The sequence below is a fragment of the Oncorhynchus mykiss genome, chromosome 8 (genome assembly GCF_013265735.2).
Source record: "Oncorhynchus mykiss isolate Arlee chromosome 8, USDA_OmykA_1.1, whole genome shotgun sequence".
Classification (NCBI taxonomy): domain Eukaryota; kingdom Metazoa; phylum Chordata; class Actinopteri; order Salmoniformes; family Salmonidae; genus Oncorhynchus; species Oncorhynchus mykiss.
The window spans coordinates 65,350,047-65,373,906 of NC_048572.1; the positions used below are offsets into that span (position 1 = coordinate 65,350,047).

Consider the following 23,860-nt stretch of genomic DNA (forward strand, 5'->3'; position numbering starts at 1 on the left):
TTAGTGTTACAAAGTCAAATTAGGATTTGTTTTTTGTGGTTTCATGCATGGATAATTAAAGTTCTTTTGAATCTGCCCTATTTTAATCTCGTATTACAGTAACTCATAGAGTTGTCTCACTGATCTGATGTGTAGGAGTGTCACCAGTTCCTGCATCCAGAACCCCTGCCCTCCTTGCAGATGGCTTCAATGCTCTAGTCCCTCAGGCCCCTTCCCCTGACTCCACCCTGCAGGTCACACTGACCACGGTCAGGAGGAACGTCACTGACCTCCGACAGCAGCTTCACCAACTCCGACAGCTACAGGTACTTAATAAGACACCTGCACATTACATTAATCCATTATCAGAATTGTTTAAAGATGCACTATGCAGAAATTGCTCCGCCCTTTCCTGGTTGCAAACATTCTAATAGTTAGCCTAATTTCAGTTTGTCACAAAATAGCAAGTATAGTGTAGAGAATCATTGTACCATCTAAACCACTGAAATATATTTTCCATAACCAAAAATATTGTATTTTCAGCTGTTTGAAGCTGGTGTACAAAACCGAAAGTCAAAGATGCAAAAACAAAACTTAAGAACGGGAAGCCACTTCTTGGACTTGCTTTCAATGAGAATGACACTTCTATATATAACACACATTTCTATGTCAATTTGGTTGGGTTGCCCAAAAAGTTTCCTATTGCAGCTTTATGTGATACCTCTTGTCATCCAAGCACCATAAGTGAAAACACAAACGTAAAAGACAGATGTACAATATTCACAATACTGTTATCTGAGAGAATCTGCATATATTTAGATCCAATATATACAGTATACCTTTATATGGTGTGTTCATATTATGTACTCCGTTATATTCCTCCATCACGTATAGTGCATCTCATTCATTGAGTGAGTGTTGTAATGCCACTGTGTATGGTCCATTACTAGATGCAGAACCAGGACAGTGTGAAGGGGATGCTGAAGAGAGCAGAGGAGGAGCTAGCTGAGGTGATGTCTGAGACCCTACAGAGACAACAGCAGGAGACCGAGCCTGGCCAGAGACAGAGGACCACGGTGGACGAGGAGAGACGCAAGTACCAGGCCATGGAGGAGAGAGTTCTGGCCCAGCTCAGGTAAAGGGTTGGAACCCCACACACTGACTGACAGGATATGTCATTTATTGAAGGCATTGACTTTGTTGAGCCCATCTTACTTTTACACAGCTATTGTTAATAACAAGAGTACAGATTATATCCTATGGCAACAAAAAGAGAAATCATCTACTTCCTAAAATAAACAGTGATCAGACGATAGTAATACGTAATTGCTCCAGATACCCTATTCGTTTTTTTTTATTTGGCTAAACTGCTGAAGCTAACATTGTGAGCGTGATCTTATGTTGCAATGTGAAGTAATTAGTTGCAGCTAAAGTGGGATTAGTTAATCTACTCTGATTATGTCATCAGAACAGATTCCAGTGAATCAGAGCACAGTCTATCTACCAGCATGTGGTACGTACACTAACTCAGCTATGGAATGAGTCATTGGTATTCAGCCAAAAATTGCTAGTAATGTTTCACAATGTTTAAATGAGTGCTAATGAGGTTAAGTATGTGATCTGGGGGGACTGTGGTACTGTCGGTGATAGGAGAGATTAGTAATGGAGTCAAAGCCAATGTCTTACTTTACTATGTCAGATCACTGGGCCAAATTCATCTTGGGGACTGGGGGGGATAGACAGTACTGTATGTGTTAAACACCTGTGTTACTGTATACTGTATGTAGCTGTTATGTAATGTTGAGAGCACAATTTGGGTGGGAAAACGGATATTGGGAAACAGCTATTGCTCACACTTTTTCACGCTTAACATACTTTTGAATATATAGTGTATGTGGACACACCTTCAAATTAGTGGATTCGGTTATTTCAGCCACACCTGTTGCTGACAGGTATACAGTTGAGCACACAGCCATGCAATCTCCTTAACAAACATTGACAGTAGAATGGCCTTACTGAAAAGCTCAGTGACTTTCAACTTGGCACCTTCGTAGGATGTCACCTTTCCAACAAGTCAGTTCATCAAATTTCTGCCCTGCTCTTAGTGCTGATATTGTGAAGTGGAAATGTCTGGGAGCAACACCGGCTCAGCCGCGAAGTGGTAGGCCACACAAGCTCACAGAACCGCCGAGTGTTGCAATACTCACTACCAAGTTCCAAACTGCCCCTGGAAGTAACTTCTGCACAATAACTGTTTGTCGGGAATTTAATGAAATGGGTTTCCATGGCCGAGCAGCCGCACACAGGCCTAAGGTCACCATGCGCAATGCCAAGCGTTGGCTATAGTGGTGTAAAGCTCGCTGCCATTCAACTCTGGAGCAGTGGAAATGCTTTCTCTGGAGTGATTAATCACGCTTCACCATCTGGCAGTCCGATTGACAAGTCTGGGTTTGATGGAGGCCAGGAGAATGCTACATGCATAGTGGCAACTGTAACGTTTGGTGGAGGAGGAATAATGGTCTGTGGCTGTTTTTCATGGTTCTTGCTAGGCCCCTTAGTTCCAGTGAAGGGAAATCTTAACGCAACAGCATACAATGACATTCTAGACTATTATGTGCTTCCAACGTTGTGGCAACAGTTTGGGGAAGGCTCTTTCCTGTTTCAGCATGACAATGCCCCCGTGCACAAAGCGAGGTCCATACATAAATGGTTTGTCGAGATCGGTGTGGAAGAACTTGACTGGCCTGCACAGAGCCTTGACCTCAACCCCCTCAAACACGTTTGAGATGAATTGGAACGACGACTGCGAACCAGGCCTAATTGCCCAACCTCCCTAATGCTCTTGTGGCTGAATGGAAGCAATTTGCCAGCAGCAATGTTCCAACATTTGATGGAAAGCCTTCCCAGAAGAGTGGAGGCTGTTTTGGCAGAAAAAGGGGAACCAACATCATATTAATGCCTATTATTTTGGAATGACGCGTCTATTTAGTGTAGACGTTTTTATTTTTTTAATTTAACCTTTATTTAACTAGGCAAGTCAGTTAAGAACAAATTCTTATTTACAACCTAGGAACAGTGGGTTAACGACAGATTTTTACCAGCTCAGGGATTCGATCTAGCAACCATTTGGTTGTTGGCCCTACCACTAGGCTACCTGCCGCCCGTTTAGCAACGAAAACCAATGTGTGTGTGCAACACTTGGGGCAAAACAGACAGGGTTGGCTTAGAATCAAAAGATTGTTATCAACATGTAAACTAGAGGTCGACCGATTAATCGGAATGGCCGATTTCAAGTTCTCATAACAATCGGAAATCAGTATTTTTGGATACCGATTTGGCTGATTTAAAAAAAACATAAAACAAATCTACACCTTTATTTAACTAGGCAAGTCAGTTAAGAACACATTCTTATTTTCAATGACGGCCTAGGAACGGTGGGTTAACTGCCTTGTTCAGGGGCAGAATGACAGATTTGTACCTTGTCAGCTCGGGGATTCGTTTTTGCAACCTTCTAGTTACTAATCCAACGCTCTAACCACCTGCCTTACATTGCACTCCACGAGGAGCCTGCATGCAGGCTGACTACCTGTTACATGAGGGTAGCAAGAAGTCAAGGTAAGTTGCTAGCTAGCATTAAACTTATCTTATAAAAAATAATCAATCTTAACATAATCACTAGTTAATTTCACATGGTTGATGATATTACTAGTTTATCTAGCATGTCCTGCGTTGCATATAATCGATGCGGTGCCTGTTAATTTCTTATCGAATCACAGCCTACTTCGCCAAACGGGTGATGATTTAGCACTGTCGTTGCTCCAACGTGTACCTAACCATAAACATCAATGTCTTTCTTTAAAATCAATACACAAGTATATATTTTTAAACCTGCATATTTAGTTAATATTGCCTGCTAACATGAATTTCTTATAATTAGGGAAATTGTGTCACTTCTCTGGCGTTCCGTGCAAGCAGTCGGGTTATATGCAGCAGTTTGGGCCACCTGGCTCGTTGCGAACTGTGTGAAGTCCATTTATTCCTAACAAAGACCGTAATTAATTTGCCAGAATTGTACCTAATTATGACATAACATTTAAGGTTGTACAATGTAACAGCAATATTTAGACTTAGGGATGCCACCCGTTAGATAAAATACGGAACGGTTCCGTATTTCACTGAAAGAATAAATGTTTTGTTTTCGAAATGATAGTTTCCGGATTCGACTTATCAATGTGTTATTATGTTATAATTAAGTCTATGATTTGATATTTGATAGAGAAGTCTGACTGAGCGGTGGTAGGCAGCAGCAGGCTCGTAAGCATTCATTCAAACAGCACTTTCGTGCGTTTTGCCAGCAGCTCTTCACTGTGCTTCAAGCATTGCGCTGTTTATGACTTCAAGCCTATCAATTCCAGAGATTAGGCTGGTGTAACCGATGTGAAATGGCTAGCTAGTTAGCGGGGTGCGCGCGGGGTGCGCACAAACGTCACTCGCTCTGAGACTTGAAGTAGTTGTTCCCCTTGCTCTGCATGGGTAACTCTGCTTCGAGGGTGGCTGTTGTCGATGTGTTCCTGGTTCGAGCCCATGTAGAGGCGAGGAGAGGGACGGAAGCTATACTGTTACACTGGCAATACTAAAGTGTCTATTAGAACATCCAAATGTCAAAGGTATATGGAATACAAATGGTATAGAGAGAATTAGTCCTATAATTCCTATAATAACTACAACCTAAAACCTCTTACCTTGGAATATTAAAGTCTCATGTTAAAAGGAACCACCAGCTTTCATATGTTCTCATGTTCTGAGTAAGGAGCTTAAACGTTAGTTTTTTTTACATGGCACATATTGCACTTTTACTTTATTCTCCAATACTTTGTTTTTGCATTATTTAAACCGAATTGAACATGTTTCATAATTTTTTTAGGCTAAATTGAGTTTTATTGATGTATTATATTAAGCGTTAATTCAGTATTGTTGTAATTGTCATTATTACAAATACATTTTTTTTAAATCGGCCGATTAATAGGTACCGGCTTTTTTGGTCCTCCAATAATTGGTATCGGCATTGAAAAATCATAATCGGTCGACCTCTAGTTTGGACATACTGCCAAATTATCTAAAATTATAATAGAGGCGGCTTCTGGTAGAGAAATTAACATTGGGTTCTCTTGCAACAGCTCTGGTGTACATTCCGTCAGTCAGCATGCCAATTTCTCGTTCCCTCAAAACGTCAGACATTTGTGGCATTGTGTTCTGTACCAAAACTGCACATTTGAGTGGCCTTTTATTGTCCCCCAGGTGCACCTGTGTAATGATCATGCTTTTTAATATGCCACACCTGTCAGGTGGATGGATAATATTGGCAAAAGAGAAATGCTCATTAACAGGGAAGTAAACACATTTATGCACAGAATTTGAGAGAAATATGCTTTTTGTGCTTATGGATAATTTCTGGGATCTTTTATTTCAGCTCATGAAACATTGGACCAACACTGTGTTGCGTTTATATTTTTGTTCAGAATATGGTTTCTACTTTTTAACATTGGTATACAGTTGAAGTCGGAAGTTTGCATACACTTAGGTTGGAGTCATTAAAACTAGTTTTTCAACCAATCCACAAATTTCTTGTTAACACACTATAGTTTTTGCAAGTCGGTTAGGACATCTACTTTGTGCTTAGTAATTTTTCCAACAATTGTTTTGACAGATTATTTCACTTATAATTCACTGTATCACAATTCCAGTGGGTCAGAAGTTTACATACACTAAGTTGACTGTGCCTTTTTAAACCGCTTGGAAAATGTCATGGCTTTAGAAGCTTCTGATAGGCTAATTGACATAATTTGAGTCAATTGGAGGTGTACCTGTGGATGTATTTCAAGGCCTACCTTCAAACTCAGTGCCTCTTTGCTTGACATCATGGACAAATCAAAAGAAATCAGCCAAGACCTCAGAAAAAATCTTTTAACCTCCACATGTCTGGTTCATCCTTGGGAGCAATTTCCAAACACCTGAAGGTACCACGTTTATCTATGCAAACAATAGTAAGCAAGTATAAACACCGTGGGACCACGCAGCTATCATACCACTCGGGAAGGAGACACATTGTCTTCTAGAGAGGAACGTACTTTGGTGCGAAAAGTGCAAATCAATTCCAGAACAACAGCAAAGAACCTTGTGAAGATGCTGGAGCAAACCGGTACAAAAGTATCTGTATCCACAGTAAAAACGAGCCCTATATCGACATAACCTGAAAGGCCGCTCAGCAAGGAGGAGGCCACTGCTCCAAAAACTCCATAAAAAAGCCAGACTACAGTTTGCAACTGCACATGGGGACAAAGATCATACTTATTGGATAAATGTCCTCTGGTCTGATTAAACAAAAGTAGAACTGTTTGGCCATAATGACCATCGTTATGTTTGGAGGAAAGGGGGGGGGGGGGGCTTGCAAGCCGAAGAACACCGTTCCAACCGTGAAGCACGGGGTGGCAGCATCATGTGTGGGGGTGCTTTGCTGCAGGAGGGACTGGTGCACTTCACAAAATAGAGGGCATCATGAGGAAGGGAAGATTATGTGGATATATTGAAGCAGCATCAAGACATCAGTCAGGAAGTTAAAGTTTGGTCGCAGATGGGTCTTCCAAATAGACAATGACCCCAAGCATACTTCCAAAGTTGTTGCAAAATGGCAGCAGAACAGGGGCAGTATTTTCATTTTTGGGAAAAAAACGAACAAGAATAGCCGTAGGTGGCTACATTGCGTAAGTGGTCACCTGATGGCTCCCAGGGTGACTCTCGCGTAAAATACAGAGGTAGCCATTACTCCAATCGGTCCTACTGAAAAACGAATTGTCCCGACAGATATATTATCGAATAGATATTTGAAAAACACCTTGAGGATTGATTATAAACAACGTTTGCTATGTTTCTGTCGATATTATGAAGCTAATTTGGAATATTTTTCGCCGTTTTTGTGACTGCAATTTCCGGGCGATTTCTCAGCCAAACGTGAAGAACAAACGGAGCTATTTCGCCTACAAAAATAATATTTTGGGGAAAAAATTAACTTTGGCGATCTACCTGGGAGTCTCGTGAGTGAAAGCATCCGAAGTTAATCAAAGGTAAACGATTTAATTTGATTGCTTTTCTGATTTGTGACAATGTTGCCTGCTGCTAACAAGGCATAATGCTATGCTAGGCTATCAATAAACTTACACAAATGCTTGTCTATCTTTGGCTGTAAAGCATATTTTGAAAATCTGAGATGACAGGGTGATTAACAAAAGGCTAAGCTGTGTCTCAATATATTTCATTTGTGATTTTCATGAATAGGAATATTTTCTAGGGATATTTATGTCCGTTGCGTTATGCTAATTAGTGTCAGGCGATGATTACGCTCCCGGACCCGGGATGGGGAGTCACAAGAAATTAAGGACAACAAAGTAAAAATTATTGGAGTGGCCATCACAAAGCCCTGACCTCAATCCTATAGAAAATGTGTGGGTAGAATTGAAAATGCGTCTGCGAGCAAGTTACAACCAGCTCTGTCAGGAGGAATGGGCCAAAATTCACCCAACTTATTGTGGGAAGCTTGTGGAAGGCTACCCGAAACGTTTGTCCCAAGTTAAAAACTGAGTTTAAATGTATTTGTATGTAAACTTCCGACTTCAACTGTATGTATGACTTCAAATGTATTAACAGAGGTTTTAGGTAGGCAATATATAGGCTACTATAAAATGTCATGTATTTGAGTTTTTCTTGGAATAGAAACACCATAATATAAACTTTAGCTTGCACTATGCAGAAATTGCTAAAACTCTAATAGTTCACCCATTTTCAGTATATGTGACAAAATAAGATGGTACAATGATTCTCTATGCTATACTATCTAAATTTGTTCGTGTCACCCCAAAAGTTACATATTGCCATTTTAATTCAGCTAAAATATCAGAAATAAATCATAAGTAATGAAAGCCAGTGTCAGCTCCTTTTCATAAATAAAAGAGAATAAATAATCTCATCCTGTAGCAGTCAAATGATTTGCGCACAAAAGCAAGCTTCAACCAACTTAATTTGCATTGAGCGTGAGAAATGCTCTTTACAAGTGAAATATTAGTATTATAAAGACAGAAAAATACACGTCAAAGTTTAATTACACAAAGGAATATTAGTGGGAATATAACCATAATATATACAAGAGAATGGAATATATTTGAAAAGCCTAAAATTGAGAAATACATCCCCGTGTGGATTCTATTTTTCAATTTATTTTAGATTTGATTGGACAAAACAAAACAAGTAGGCTGCTAGTACAGTGCAACAGACTTTAGTGAACCATTTCCAGAAAATGTATACAAAACAACACATTCAGGAGCAAAACATCCTGAATATCAGGACGCACAACTGCAACGCGTTTAGAATACTAATTCATACGCACATTGCATCTGAAACTGTTCTTTAGAGATTGCAACCCATCTGTCCCCATGAAAAGTATGTTTAGGGCTCCATCTACATTCATTCCACCTGGGACAGGACAAATCTTATTTGTGATATCAGGCCAAGTTTAGCAGAAGGCATGAAGAGCTCTGCTTGTCTTCAAATGCCCTGATTTATGCATTGTGACACTTTTGTTTACCTATGGCCCCATAATAAGACATTAGCTAAAGTTCTTCCCGCTAATGAAAACAACTCCACAAAATATTATTGTCCAAATAATCTGTGCACACCTCAGATTTTTTGGGCCCAGTTAGTGGCTTTTGACTCCTTGTAGCTTGAAGTGTTTTAAATAGCCTAATTGGTCTGTGTCAGCCTGTGCAGAATAGTACGGTAGTAATATTTTTTTATGAAGTCTGGTACACCCTCCTGTAGACTCTTAAAAAGGGTTCTTTACCAACATCTTCCTCAGTGTTGGAACCAAATAATGTCTCTATTTGTTTTTCAGATTAATCTTGTGTTTTGAGAAAGTAGATAACAGTTTAATACTAACATATATAAATGAGTATGAATAATTTAGGTAAACAATTGCATATTAAATTATGTGTGGTCTGTCGTGCAGTCGAATTTTACAATATACAACGTGTCCCCCAAAATGTGTATATACAGTGCCAGTCAAAAGTTTGGACATACCTACTCATTCAAGGGTTTTTATTTATTTAGACTATTTTCGACATTATAAAATAATAGTGAAGACATGAAAACTATGAAATAACACATATGGAATCATGTAGTAACCAAAAGAGTTTTAAAAAATTAAAATATATTTTATATTTGAGATTCTTCAAAGAAGCCACCGTTTGCCTTGATGACAGCTTTGCACACACTTGCATGAACTCAACATTTACATCGCTGCCATCTGATGTTTATTGCTCGTTATTACATTAGGAGAAATCACCATGCAAAAACTACAGTGCCTGGGAGAAGATGCAAAAATGGAACCATTTATTAGTTGAGCAGTGAGCACCATCATAATATAGGCCAATCACCAATGTCTTTCCTTGTCATGCCAAACATGAACATTGGTTTTACTGTAATGTTATGACCAGATGTAGAACCTGTGTCTCTCAGGGAGCTGGAGGAGTATGTGGACCGTCTGAGGAGAGACTCGTCCTCCGACAAAGGTCAGCTGTCAATCACCCTCAGGGACGTGGAGGAGGGAGCTGTCAACCTCAGGAGGGTGGGAGAAGCTTTGGCTGGACTTAAAGGTGAGCACTGTCTGGGGCTGCTGCTAGAGGTTAGCACATCATTGACCACAGGTAGAAGATGTTCAAGTGATTAAGTTACCAATAGCAGGAGATACGCCATAGCAGCATTAATCATATACAACCAGTCAGTTCTGTAATGTTTTAAAATATGTGAAGGGTAAGAAAGGACACCGTGGATAGCTGACACCTCGTCAATGTGTGACAACTTTAGGATTTATGGTCCCTCCCCTCTGTCAGGTGAGTTCCCAAGCCTGCATGGGAAGATGCGGACGGTGCTGCGTGTGGAGGTGGAGGCGGTGCGATTCCTGAAGGAGGAGCCTCATAAGATGGACAGCATGCTTAAGAGGGTCAAAGCCCTGACAGAGGCTCTCAGCGGTCTCAGAAGGTACATGCTGCCCCTATATATCATCCAGGACATGTAAGAGCATGATTGATGATCTGAGTAGTCAAATAAAGTTGTGCTGTGTTCCCTTCAGATGTGTCACAGAGAATCATCCTCACAATCCCGAGCCTGGAGCAGCCATAGCAGAAGGGGGTGTAGAGCCTGCCATTGCCCAGTCTGAACCCCCCCAGAAGAATCTCCCCACCATGGAATCCCCCAAACCTCAGCCCAGGCCCTCTGTCAGACCCCCCCAGCCACAGGTCAAGAACCCTGCAGGCAGGCCAGACACAGTCCCCACCTCACCTGACATTGTCCACCGTGTGAAGAGCTCTCCCGTCAACATGCATTCTTGTCAGCACTCAGCAGCTCTGCCACACCACCCCAGCCCCCCACTGACCTCCACCCACGGTCGAGACTCCCCCACCGTGGCCAAGGTCAGTCCCCGCAGCCGAGAGAACAGTCCGGCCCTGCAGAAGAGAATAGTTCCTTGGTGTGGTGATGGACCGGCACCCACGGCCAGCAGCACTGAGACCACCTCACAATCACCTGGTTCAGAGGAGATCCACACCAACAGGGGCAGCCTCAAACACATCGTCATGGATATTGAGGTAGTCATAGTCGGTCTGATAATCCTAGTAATTATTTTAGTGTCTGTAAAACACGAGTCGGTTTCCTGTTTAAGCTTAAACCGAGACTAAAAATATTAAATTGAAATTATTCTTAGTCTAAGACTGGACTTAATCTGGGTCCAGGAAACTTGCTCAAGGTAGCTGGGTTGAGATGAAGAAAGTCTTTAAAACTGAGATGACTGTTACTTACTGTGTAATGTAATATAGACCACACTATCACTCAAGATGATTAAACAGAGCCCTCTGCCAGTTCTCTAACATAAACCAATCTCAGTAAAGTGCATCTACATTTCTGATCGGTATGCATTGAGACGTCTGGGCCATTATATATCATTAGTATACCTCTCTGGTCACCCCCAAAACCAATTCCTCCTTTGGCCACCTCTCCTTCCAGTTCTCTGCTACCAATGACTGGAACGAACTACAAAAATCTCTGAAACTGGAAACACTTATCTCCCTCACTAGCTTTAAGCAACAGCTGCCAGAGCAGCTCACAGATTACTGCACCTGTACATAGCCCATCTATAATTTAGCCCAAACAACTACCTCTTCCCCTACTGTAGTTTTTATTTTATTTTGCTCCTTTGCACCCCATTATTTCTATTTCTACTTTGCACATTCTTCCACTGCAAATCTACCATTCCAGTGTTTTACTTGCTATATTGTATTTACTTCGCCACCATGGCCTTTTTTTTTGCCTTTACCTCCCTTATCTCACCTCATTTGCTCACATTGTATATAGACTTATTTTTCTATTGTATTATTGACTGTATTTTTGTTTTACTCCATGTGTAACTCTGTGTCGTTGTATGTGTCGAACTGCTTTGCTTTATCTTGGCTAGGTTGCAATTGTAAATGAGAAACTTGTTCTCAACTTGCCTACCTGGTTAAATAAAGGTGAAATAAATAACAAAATTCTCCTCCACCCCACAGATGGCAGAGAGAGAGCAGGACCTGGAGGAGGGGAGGTCGCCACAGAACTCAGCAGCCACCTCTTCTCGGAGTGAGTTTGAGCAGATTCTCCAGGAGGCCCAGGCCAGCCTGATGAAGGCCATACCCGACCTGGAGGTAACTGAGACCGGGAGAAGGGAGGCTCAGTCCTCCCCTCCACCCCTAGCTCCAGACCAGCCATCTCTCCCAGACCCAGAGCTTCCGCTCAACCCTCCACTGCCAGACGAAGTAGATGCCCCTCAACCTACTGAGGCATCTCTTCCAGGTAAGAAACTATGGAAGTTAATAGACCAATTCAATTGTTGGAAGCATCAAAGTTACCAGTTTGCTGTAATTTTTCCTATTTTTGTAAGAAACTCTGGAAGGACTCAGAATGCAGAACCATTGTACAAACTGGAAGATTGTTCATCATCCCCAAACAAAACTGAAGGTGCAAATAATCATAATGATACATAAAAAAAATGTGGAAATAACCATCTTGGTTAAGGGCGAAGACCAATAAGGCAGAATCACTTTCCTTAAATGTATCCATAATGGAAAGAAAATTGCCTTTATTAATGCGTATGCTCCAAATTCACATTATCCTACTTTATTTGATTCTATGAACAGCATATTGTTAGAATTAACTGAATTCCATCTGGTTATTGGGAAACCAGGAGCTGTGCCAGGCCTGCCACGTCTGTTGACTCCTCCAGCTGTAACGCATAGAATTCACTAGCTTGTATGCGAAGCAGTAATTTTTTAATACATCACCTACCATATCACTGATGCATCGTGAAACAGTGTTGTTTGATGAAGGCATTGTCTGTATAGTTTTTTTTGCCTTTCCCCCAAGCATTGTCCCAGCCATATCCGCGGCAGCAGGAAGAATGAAGTCCTCCACAATAGTATGGGGCTTGCCTGTTCTAGCCACTCGGTAGCTCTCCACATAAGACGCTTCTAGCCCCTTCTTATTAATGGTATCTGTTGCTTTTATACATGTCTTACTGCTCAAAAGTAATCTTAATTCTCGCTCAAAAAACCCCTGTGGCATATTTTTCAAATTGGCATGTTTCGTTTCCAAATGTCTGCGCAGGAGTGAAGGTGTCATCAAGTTGTGAGATTAGTAATTTTGCACGAAAAACACACTGTGGCTGAGGAAAGGCACTACTCCCAATATAAGTGAACAGCAAACCAATGTAGTTCTCATCATATTTGCGACTCTTCGATGGTCCAACGTCCCTGTCTGTTGTTCGGTGCTTTCCCGGGGAACGGGGGCAGTAGCTCTTTGGCTGCATCAGATTCACAACTGCCAGTGTGCGTGCTAGCTGGGCTAGCAACAAATGTAGAATTACTGATGTTAGCATTGGATGTGCTCATGGAAGCAGAACAACTTGTGTCGTTGACAGGTGCAGGTGTGGTACTGCTGGTAGTAGCTGTACTACCAGTAGAGGCTGGTATTTGTGTCTACGGACGCGGGCCTTACTTTTTTTAAACCATTGATACATTTTCGATCAAAGGGAATGAGCAGCAGCTACGTTTGGCTACATGTGGACCGTTAGTGGAATTCCCGCAAGAGAGAGTAACGGTTAATGTGATTGGATGTTAATTATTTGACTTGGCTACCTGTATTTGACATTATGTTGTTATTTCGCTGAACACTAGATGGTTTCATTTTATTTTAGGCAGTGAAACGAGGCGACTCGGGCGAGAAAAAAACATCACCCAAATGTATAGCCCCGTTGACAAATCTAAATGGACTGTTTGAAAATGTGAATCACATTTATTATTTGGCGTACCCCCGACGGCATTGCGTGTACCCCAGTTTGGGAATAGCCGGTCTAGAGGAAGGTGTTTGTCCTTAGGCCTGGAGGGAAGCCAAAGTCATTACACTACCCAAGAGTGGTAAAGCGGCCTTTACTGGTTCTAACGGCAGACCTATCAGCTTGTTGCCAGATCTTAGCAAACTGTTTTGCTGTGACCAAATACATTGTCTTGACCAAACATATTGACAACATACTTTCATCGTTCTTATAGAGAAGAGCACTCAACATGTACTGCACAAATGACACATGATTGGTTGAAAATAAATTATAATAAAAAGATTGTGGGAGCTGTACTGTTAGATTTCAGTGGAGCCTTTGATATTATTGACCATAACCTGTTAACTTACAGTAGAAGTCAAAACTTTGGACACACCTACACAAAGCAAAGGGTGGCTACTTTGAAGAATCTCAAATATAAAACATTTTGATTTGTTTAACACTTTTTTGGTTACTACATGATTCCATGTCTTTTATTTAATAGTTTTGAGGTCTTCACTATTATTCTACAATATAGTAAAAACGAAGAAAAACCCTTGAATGAGTAGGTTTGTCCAAACTTTTGACTGGTACTGTATGTTTTATGCATTTTCAACCTTATATTGCCATATCGTGGATTCAGAGCTAGCTAATTAAACTCAGAGCTTTCTTTAACGGAAGCCTTTCTAATGTGAAACGTGTAGGGTGTGGTGTACCGCAGGGCAGCTCTCTAGGCCATCTATTCTTTACCAATGACCTGGCACTAAACAAAGCCTTTGTGTCCCTGTATGCTGATGACTGAACCATATACAATGCATTCAGAAAGTATTCAGACGCCTTGAATTTTTACACATTTTGTTAACTTACTACCTTATTCTAAAATTGATTTAAAAAAATAAAAAAATCTGCATCAATCCACACACAATACCCCAAAATGACAACACCATAACCGTTTTAGACAATTTTGCAAATGTATAAATAATAAAAAACTGAAATTCAGACCTTTTGCTTTGAGACTCAAAATTGAGCTCAGGTGCATCCTGTTTCCATTGATCATCTTTGAGATGTTTCTACAACTTGATTGGAGTCCACCTGTGGTAAATTCAATTGATTGGACATGATTTGGAGACACACGTGCACACATATAAGGTCAGGCTCAGATCTGGGGAAGGGTAGCCAAAACATTTCTGCAGCATTGAAGGTCCTCAAGAACACAGTGCCCTCAATCATTCTGAAATGGAAGAAGTTTGGAACCACCAAGACTCTTCCTAGAGCTGGCCACCCAGCCAAACTGAGCAATCGTGGGGAAAAGGGCTTTGTTGAGGGAGGTGACCAAAAACCTGATGGTCATTCGGACAGAGATCCAGAATTCCTCTGTGGAGATTGGAAAACCTTCCAGTAGGACAACCATCACAGCAGCAGTCCACAAATCAGGCCTTTATGGTAGAGTGGCCAGACAGAAGCCACTCTTAAGTAAAAGGTGCATGACAACCCGCTTGGAGTTTGCTAAAAGGCACCTAAAGTACTCTGACCATGAGAAACAAGATTCTCTGGTCTGATGAAACCAAGATTGAACTCGTTGGTCTGAATGCCAAGCGTCAGGCATGGTAGTGGCAGCATCATGCTGTGAGGATGTTTTTCAGCGGCAGGGACTGGGAGACTAGTCAGGATCGAGGGAAAGATGAACTGAGCAAAGTACAGAGAGATCTTTGATGAAAGCCTGCTCCAAAGTGCTCAGGACCACAGACTGGGGCGAAAATTCACCTTCCAACAGCACAATGACCTTAAGCACACAGCCAAGACAACGCAGAGCCCGGACTTGAACCCGATCGAACATCTCTAGAGAGACCTGGAAATAGCTTTGCAGCGACGCTCCCCATCCAACCTGACAGAGTTTGAGAGGATCTGCAGAGAAGAATGGGAGAAACTTCCCAAATACAGGTGTGCCAAGCTTGTAGCATCATACTCAAGGCTGTAATCGCTGCCAAAGGTGCTACAACAAAGTACTTAGTAAAGGGCCTGAATTCTTATGTAAATGTGATATTTCAGGGGTTTTGTGGAACACAAAACAAACATTGAGGATAAAAAAATTTTTTAATCCATTTTAGAGTAAGACTTTAACATAAGAAAATGTGGAAAAGGGGGGCGCTGGTGAGCAGCAACATGTGAAGTCACGTTCTCAGTCAAATTTTATTTGTCACATACACATGGTTAGCAGATGTTAATGCGAGTGTAGCGAAATGCTTGTGCTTCTAGTTCCAACAATGCAGTAATAACAAGTAATCTAACTAACAATTCCAAAACTACTGTCTTGTACACAGTGTAAGGGGATAAAGAATATGTACATAAGGATATATGAATGAGTGATGGTACAGAGCAGCATAGGCAAGATACAGTAGATGGTATCGAGTACAGTATGTACAAATGAGATGAGTATGTAAACAAAGTGGCATAGTTTAAAGTGGCTAGTGATACATGTATTACATAAGGATACAGTCGATGATATAGAGTACAGTATATACGTATGCATATGAGATGAATAATGTAGGGTAAGTAACATTATATAAGGTAGCATTGTTTAAAGTGGCTAGTGATATATTACATCATTTCCCATCAATTCCCATTATTAAAGTGGCTGGAGTTGAGTCAGTGTCAGTGTGTTGGCAGCAGCCACTCAGTGTTAGTGGTGGCTGTTTAACAGTCTGATGGCCTTGAGATAGAAGCTGTTTTTCAGTCTCTCGGTCCCAGCTTTGATGCACCTGTACTGACCTCGCCTTCTGGATGATAGCGGGGTGAACAGGCAGTGGCTCGGGTGGTTGATGTCCTTGATGATCTTTATGGCCTTCCTGTGACATCGGGTGGTGTAGGTGTCCTGGAGGGCAGGTAGTTTGCCCCCGGTGATGTGTTGTGCAGACCTCACTACCCTCTGGAGAGCCTTACGGTTGAGGGCGGTGCAGTTGCCATACCAGGCGGTGATACAGCCCGCCAGGATGCTCTCGATTGTGCATCTGTAGAAGTTTGTGAGTGCTTTTGGTGACAAACCGAATTTCTTCAGCCTTCTGAGGTTGAAGAGGTGCTGCTGCGCCTTCTTCACGATGCTGTCTGTGTGAGTGGACCAATTCAGTTTGTCTGTGATGTGTATGCCGAGGAACTTAAAACTTGCTACCCTCTCCACTACTGTTCCATCGATGTGGATAGGGGGGTGTTCCCTCTGCTGTTTCCTGAAGTCCACAATCATCTCCTTAGTTTTGTTGACGTTGAGTGTGAGGTTATTTTCCTGACACCACACTCCGAGGGCCCTCACCTCCTCCCTGTAGGCCGTCTCGTCGTTGTTGGTAATCAAGCCTACCACTGTTGTGTCGTCCGCAAACTTGATGATTGAGTTGGAGGCGTGCGTGGCCACGCAGTCGTGGGTGAACAGGGAGTACAGGAGAGGGCTCAGAACGCACCCTTGTGGGGCCCCAGTGTTGAGGATCAGCGGGGAGGAGATGTTGTTGCCTACCCTCACCACCTGGGGGCGGCCCGTCAGGAAGTCCAGTACCCAGTTGCACAGGGCGGGGTCGAGACCCAGGGTCTCGAGCTTGATGACGAGCTTGGAGGGTACTATGGTGTTGAATGCCGAGCTGTAGTCGATGAACAGCATTCTCACATAGGTATTCCTCTTGTCCAGATGGGTTAGGGCAGTGTGCAGTGTGGTTGAGATTGCATCGTCTGTGGACCTATTTGGGCGGTAAGCAAATTGGAGTGGGTCTAGGGTGTCAGGTAGGGTGGAGGTGATATGGTCCTTGACTAGTCTCTCAAAGCACTTCATGATGACGGATGTGAGTGCTACGGGGCGGTAGTCGTTTAGCTCAGTTACCTTAGCTTTCTTGGGAACAGGAACAATGGTGGCCCTCTTGAAGCATGTGGGAACAGCAGACTGGTATAGGGATTGATTGAATATGTCCGTAAACACACCGGCCAGCTGGTCTGCGCATGCTCTGAGGGCGCGGCTGGGGATGCCGTCTGGGCCTGCAGCCTTGCGAGGGTTAACACGTTTAAATGTCTTACTCACCTCGGCTGCAGTGAAGGAGAGACCGCATGTTTTCGTAGCAGGCCGTGTCAGTGGCACTGTATTGTCCTCAAAGCGGGCAAAAAAGTAATTTAGTCTGCCTGGGAGCAAGACATCCTGGTCCGTGACTGGGCTGGATTTCTTCCTGTAGTCCGTGATTGACTGTAGACCCTGCCACATGCCTCTTGTGTCTGAGCCGTTGAATTGAGATTCTACTTTGTCTCTGTACTGGCGCTTAGCTTGTTTGATAGCCTTGCGGAGGGAATAGCTGCACTGTTTGTATTCGGTCATGTTACCAGACACCTTGCCCTGATTAAAAGCAGTGGTTCGCGCTTTCAGTTTCACACGAATGCTGCCATCAATCCACGGTTTCTGGTTAGGGAATGTTTTAATCGTTGCTATGGGAACGACATCTTCAACGCACGTTCTAATGAACTCGCACACCGAATCAGCGTATTCGTCAATGTTATCTGACGCAGTACGAAACATCTCCCAGTCCACGTGATGGAAGCAGTCTTGGAGTGTGGAGTCAGCTTGGTCGGACCAGCGTTGGACAGACCTCAGCGTGGGAGCCTCTTGTTTTAGTTTCTGTCTGTAGGCAGGGATCAACAAAATGGAGTCGTGGTCAGCTTTTCCAAAAGGGGGGCGGGGCAGGGCCTTATATGCGTCGCGGAAGTTAGAGTAACAATGATCCAAGGTCTTTCCACCCCTGGTTGCGCAATCGATATGCTGATAAAATTTAGGGAGTCTTGTTTTCAGATTAGCCTTGTTAAAATCCCCAGCTACAATGAATGCAGCCTCCGGATAAATCGTTTCCAGTTTGCAGAGACTTGACCAACACCTCCCCCACGTGTTCATTTTGTAACATTTCATTTGGAATCAAACCCAATTTACTAATCTGGCTTATTTTCTGAAAATGTTGGCACTTTTATTGTAAAATGTTGAGACAACGGGCCGCGGCCCACAAAGGAGCAGGCCTCTGCTAAAACCTCGGGCTCACCTGACACGGACTCTGATCCCCCCAACCTAGACATGGTAATGGCAGCTATCATTAAACCTGAACAGACTGTGCTGGCTAAGGTGGAGTCATTATCCACTGACCCATCCTCACAAATAGCTATTCTCGCCACCGAGGTCAACATAAAGATCGACTCCGTTAATCTAGAATTGGTGAGATATGACACCCGTCTGAATAGCCTGGAAGATGGTGCAAATATTTACTCCAACAAAGGGGTGACACAAAGAGCAAGTCACCCGGCTATCATCAGATGTCGTCAAACTCACTTCCAAGGTTGAGGACCTCGAGAACCGACAGTGCCGGGGGAACAGTCAAATTTTCAGCGTGAGAGAGGGAGTCGAGACCGTAGGCGGAATGCAGCCTACCCTGTCCATAGCTAAACTGCTACAGGAAATTCTAGGCCTCGATTACGCCCCCACTCGCACAGAAGCATACAGTCCTCACCGAAAGTTAGTTAAATTCCACTACATTCAGGAGAAGGAGGATGTCTTCCGTAAGCCAGCGCGAGCGGCTCCCATCACCCACGATGGCCGGAATATTTGCATTTACCCGGACTACACGGCGGCAGTCATGAAGAAGAGGTCAGCCTTCAACGAGGTGAGGGGGCTCCTACACCGCTGTCTGGACACCAGGTTTGGCATTCGTTACCCAGCTGTACTAAAGATAACTACTCCCTCCGGCGAGTAGAAGAAAATGTCCCAACCAAGGCCAAAGAATACGTTGTCACGCACCTACATCGACAGGCGACATAATACTAACTAGCCATTGTGGGCGGATACTGTGACCCTGCACTAGCCTTGCTAACGCAACCAAGGACCAACTAGTGAATTCATATCTTGATTAGAAACATGCCTCCACCCTGCTGCCAAAAAAATGACAATTATTAATCCAGTAATTTAACATTATGAACAATGATGGTATGTATAGGGTGACATGTTCTCACAAGGACAATATAGTTTGAATAGTATTTTATTTACAGTACATGACACAGTTAGCTTTTACCAACTATCTGCGGCTGTATAGGCACAGTGCTAGGTGATGCGGTAATAATTAGCCTAGTCGCTGTCTAAGGCTAGCCACTGAGCTCTCTTTCCATGCCTACTAACATACTGTGAGCATGTTTAATACATATAAGTTTATACTCCCAAAGGACCATATGTATTATTCTTTACAATTTGACTGGTTGGTCCGCTCTGGTGCTTGTGGGCGGATGGCACGGGTTTGCAGGTTGTATAGCCGAGCGACGGGTATTAATTACAATGCCAGTCAAATTTCAGTGTTCTGGCTTGTTAGGATGTTCAACAGAGGGTTACATTTCCACAAATGTTGAATTTTACTGGGTTTGTTTTCCTATTTACTTACTTAATTAAATGTTGGTTTTTTTGTGTGTGTGTGTGTGTGTGTGTGTGTGTGTGTTGAGGTCTGAAATTTACATACACCTTAGTTAAATACATTTAAACTCAGTTTTTCACAATTCTTTACATTTAATCCAATAAAAATTCCCTGTCTTAGGTCAGTTAGGATCACCACTTTATTTTAAGAATGTGAAATGTCAGAATAATAGTAGTGAGAATGGTTTATTTCAGCGTTTATTCCTTTCATCACATTCCCAGTGGGTCAGAAGTTTACATGCACTCAATTAGTATTTGGTAGCATTGCCTTTAAATTGTTTAACTTGGGTCAAACATTTTGGGTAGCCTTCCACAAGCTTCCCACAATAAGTTGGGTGAATTTTGGCCCATTCCTCCTGGCAGAGCTGGTGTAACTGAATCAGGTTTGTAGGCCTCCTTGCTCGCGCACGCTTTTTCAGTTCTGCCCACAAATGTTCTATGGGATTGAGGTCAGGGCTTTGTGATGGCCACTCCAATACCTTGACTTTGTTGTCCTTAAGCCATTTTGGCACAACTTTGGAAGTATGCTTGGGGTCATTGTCCATTTGGAAGACCCATTTGCGACCAAGCTTTAACTTCCTCTTGAGATGTTGCTTCAATATATCCACACAATTTTTCTTCCTCATGATGCCATCTATTTTGTGAAGTGCACCAGTCCCTCCTGCAGCAAAGCACCCCCACAACATGATGCTGCCACCCCCGTGCTTCACGGTTGGGATGGTGTTCTTCGGCTTGCAAGCCTCCCCCTTTTTCCTCCAAACCTAACGATGGTCATAATGGCCAAACAGTTCTATTTTTGTTTCATCAGACCAGAGGACATTTCTCCAAAAAGTATGATATTTGTCCCCATGTGCAGTTGAAAACCGTAGTCTGGCTTTTTTATGGCGGTTTTGGAGCAGTGGCTTCTTCCTTGCTGAGCGGCCTTTCAGGTTATGTCGATATAGGACTCGTTTTACTGTGGATATAGATACTTTTGTACCTGTTTCCTCCAGCATCTTCACAAGGTCCTTTGCTGTTGTTCTGGGATTGATTTGCACTTTTCGCCTAAAACTATGTTCATCGCTAGGAGACAGAAGGCGTCTCCTTCCTGAGTGGTATGACGGCTTCGTGGTCCCATGGTGTTTATACTTGCGTACTATTGTTTGTACAGATGAACGCGGTACCATCAGGTGTTTGTAAATCGCTCCCAAGGATGAACAAGACTTGTGGAGGTCTACAATTTTTTTTCTGAGGTCTTGACTGATTTCTTTTGATTTTCCCATGATGTCAAGCAAAGAGGCACTGAGTTTGAAGGTAGGCCTTGAATTACATCCGCAGGTACACCTCCAATTGACTCAAATGATGTCAATTAGCCTATCAGAAGCTTCTAAAGCCATGATAGAATTTTCTGGAATTTTCCAAGCTGTTTAAAAGGAACAGTCAACTTAGTGTATGTAAACTTCTGACCGACTGGAATTGTCTGTAAACAGTTGTTGGAAAAATTACTTGTCATGCACAAAGTCTATGTCCTAACCGACTTGCCAAAACTATAGTTTGTTTACAAGAAATGTGTGGAGTGGTTGAAAAACAAGTTTTAATGACTCCAACCTAAGTGTATGTAAACTTCCGACTTCAACTGTATATGTGTTTTTAAGTCATCCCAAGTAGATGGGGTTGGTCGGGGGTGGGGGGGGGACATATTCCTATACCTCCTTTTTTAATATAGAACCACCTCAACCATCTATCAGGGCACATGGCGAGACCCAAATGCAGACACAGGAGCCAGATGGTAGCGCTCCGATATTTATTATAACAAAGGGAGTGGTCAAAGGCATATCGGGGCCAGGCGAGAGTTCATAAATCAGGTCAGAGTACAAACGGTACCAGACGATATGAAGTCTCGAGGTCGGGCCAGGCAGGGGTCAGAAATCAGATACAGTACAAGGGGATATGCAGGCTGGTGGTCAGGCAGGCGGGTTCGGAGTCAGGACAGGCAAGGATCGAAACCAGGAGGACTAGAGACTGGGAAAAAATAGGAGCAAGGAATACCGCTGGTTGACTTGGCAAACAATATGAACTGGCACAGAGAGACAGGAAGCACAGGGATATATACACCGGGGATTATAAGCGACACCTGGAGGAGGTGGAGACAATCACAAGGACAGGTGAACCAGATCAGGGTGTGACCGGTTCCCTCCAGAATCCCCTTCCCTAGGTGTAAATGTGATTATGTTTGCCCTGGATAGAGCTTTACTGAGGTTCAGTTTAACACAGTAGCATTTTGCTCTAGTCTAGGAGAGGTAGATGCAGCCTTCCAACAGGGCCAGCATAGGGGTCCAAGGTTTTCTTCAGGGTATTTTGCTGTTTTTAGCAGTTTTTAAAAAAATTATATTTATATTTTATTACTCTGACCTTTCAGCACACTGGCCATGTGATTGTCCTAACATTCATTTCTGATTACTATGACTGCCTAATTCACATACTCTAGGCTCCACTTGCTTTATCAGCTGGAACGTGAAAGGAACTAATTAGGTGGTCAAGCGTAGCCGCGTGTATGCTCATCTTAAGTCCTTAAGTCCGGACATGGTTTCTCTCCAAGAGACCCATCTCCGGTCCAGCGACCATGATAAACTAAAGAGAGGATGGGTAGACTAAATATTTCACTCCAACTTTGGTGCTAAGGCCAGCAGGGCAGCCATCCTTATCAGAAAAGGTACCCCGCTTGTCTCCTCCAAAGTAATTTCAGATACTAATGGCAGATATATTATAGTGATGGGAAAATGGTTTATTCTGGCTAACCTCTATGATCCTAATTGGGATGACGCTCAATTTCTCTGACCTTATCGCAACAGTTCCCGACCTTAACCCTCATCATTTGATATTTAGCGGAGATTTCAAATGTGTATTGCATCCAAGTCTAGACAGATCCCGACCGAAGCCCAACAATGTGGGAGCAAATCCCACTGCTAAACAGTACTCCTTTTTTTTCCTCCAGTCCACGAATCATACTCTGGGTTTTACTTGTTTTCTGTGGGATTGCTCCTCCATGGATCAGGCAAATTATAGGATTCTACACTGCATCGCAGTGCTAGCTGTGCCACCAGAGACTCTGGGTTCGAGCCCAGGCTCTGTCGCAGCCGGCCGCGACCGGGAGGTCCATGGGGCGACGCACAATTGGCCTAGTGTCGTCTGGGTTAGGGAGGGTTTGGCCGGTAGGGATATCCTTGTCTCATCGCGCACTAGCGACTCCTGTGGCGGGCCAGGTGCAGTGCACACTGACCAGGTCGCTAGGTGTACGGTGTTTCCTCCGACACATTGGTGCGGCTGGCTTCCGGATTGGATGCGCGCTGTGTTAAGAAGCAGTGCGGCTTGGTTGGGTTGTGTTTCGGAGGACGCATGGCTCTCGACCTTCGTCTCTCCCGAGCCCGTACGGGAGTTGTAGCGATGAGACAACACAGTAAATATTAACAATTGGATACCACGAAATTGGGGAGAAAAATGGGCTAAACATTTTTTTTTTTATATGATTCTAGAAATGAGTTGATTACTGATTTTGACAATAAAATTCTTCCTTTTGTAACTAATAGCCAATTTTTTTTTACATTTTCTTTCAAAATCAGGCGCAGTAATCAACAAATTTTTCCTGCTGGACAATAGAATTCTTCCTTTTGTAATAGGCAATATATATATATATACTTACCTTTATTTAACTAGGCAAGTCAGTTAAGAGCAAATTCTTATTTTCAATGACGGCCTAGGAACACTGCCTAGTTCAGGGGCAGAACGACAGATTTTTACCTGCTTGGGGATTCGATCTTGCTACCTTTCGGTTACTAGTCCAATGCTAGGCTACCTGCCGCCCCAATATCACAGCATCATTATATCAGACCATAGCCCTGTCCAGCTAGATATCCGCTTTACGGACAGTACTGTGTCATAATGCGTGTGGCAACTTGACCCACTACTACTATCCTGTAGTGCCTTTAAAAAAATACATA

General features: G+C 43.0%; 1 protein-coding gene across 6 annotated transcripts in view; it reads left to right on the top strand.

Moving 5' to 3' along the window:
• The window catches only part of si:ch211-207d6.2 (sickle tail protein), an 85,546-nt gene that overhangs the window by 49,052 nt on the left and 12,634 nt on the right, over positions 1-23,860 (top strand). For all 6 annotated transcript variants that reach the window (XM_021613332.2, XM_036985985.1, XM_021613336.2 and 3 more), the window contains 6 exons: positions 136-305; positions 930-1,114; positions 9,544-9,680; positions 9,918-10,065; positions 10,157-10,670; positions 11,625-11,907. In XM_021613332.2, coding sequence (XP_021469007.2) covers positions 136-305; positions 930-1,114; positions 9,544-9,680; positions 9,918-10,065; positions 10,157-10,670; positions 11,625-11,907 — 1,437 coding nt within the window. The remainder of the gene's footprint in view (positions 1-135; positions 306-929; positions 1,115-9,543; positions 9,681-9,917; positions 10,066-10,156; positions 10,671-11,624; positions 11,908-23,860) is intronic.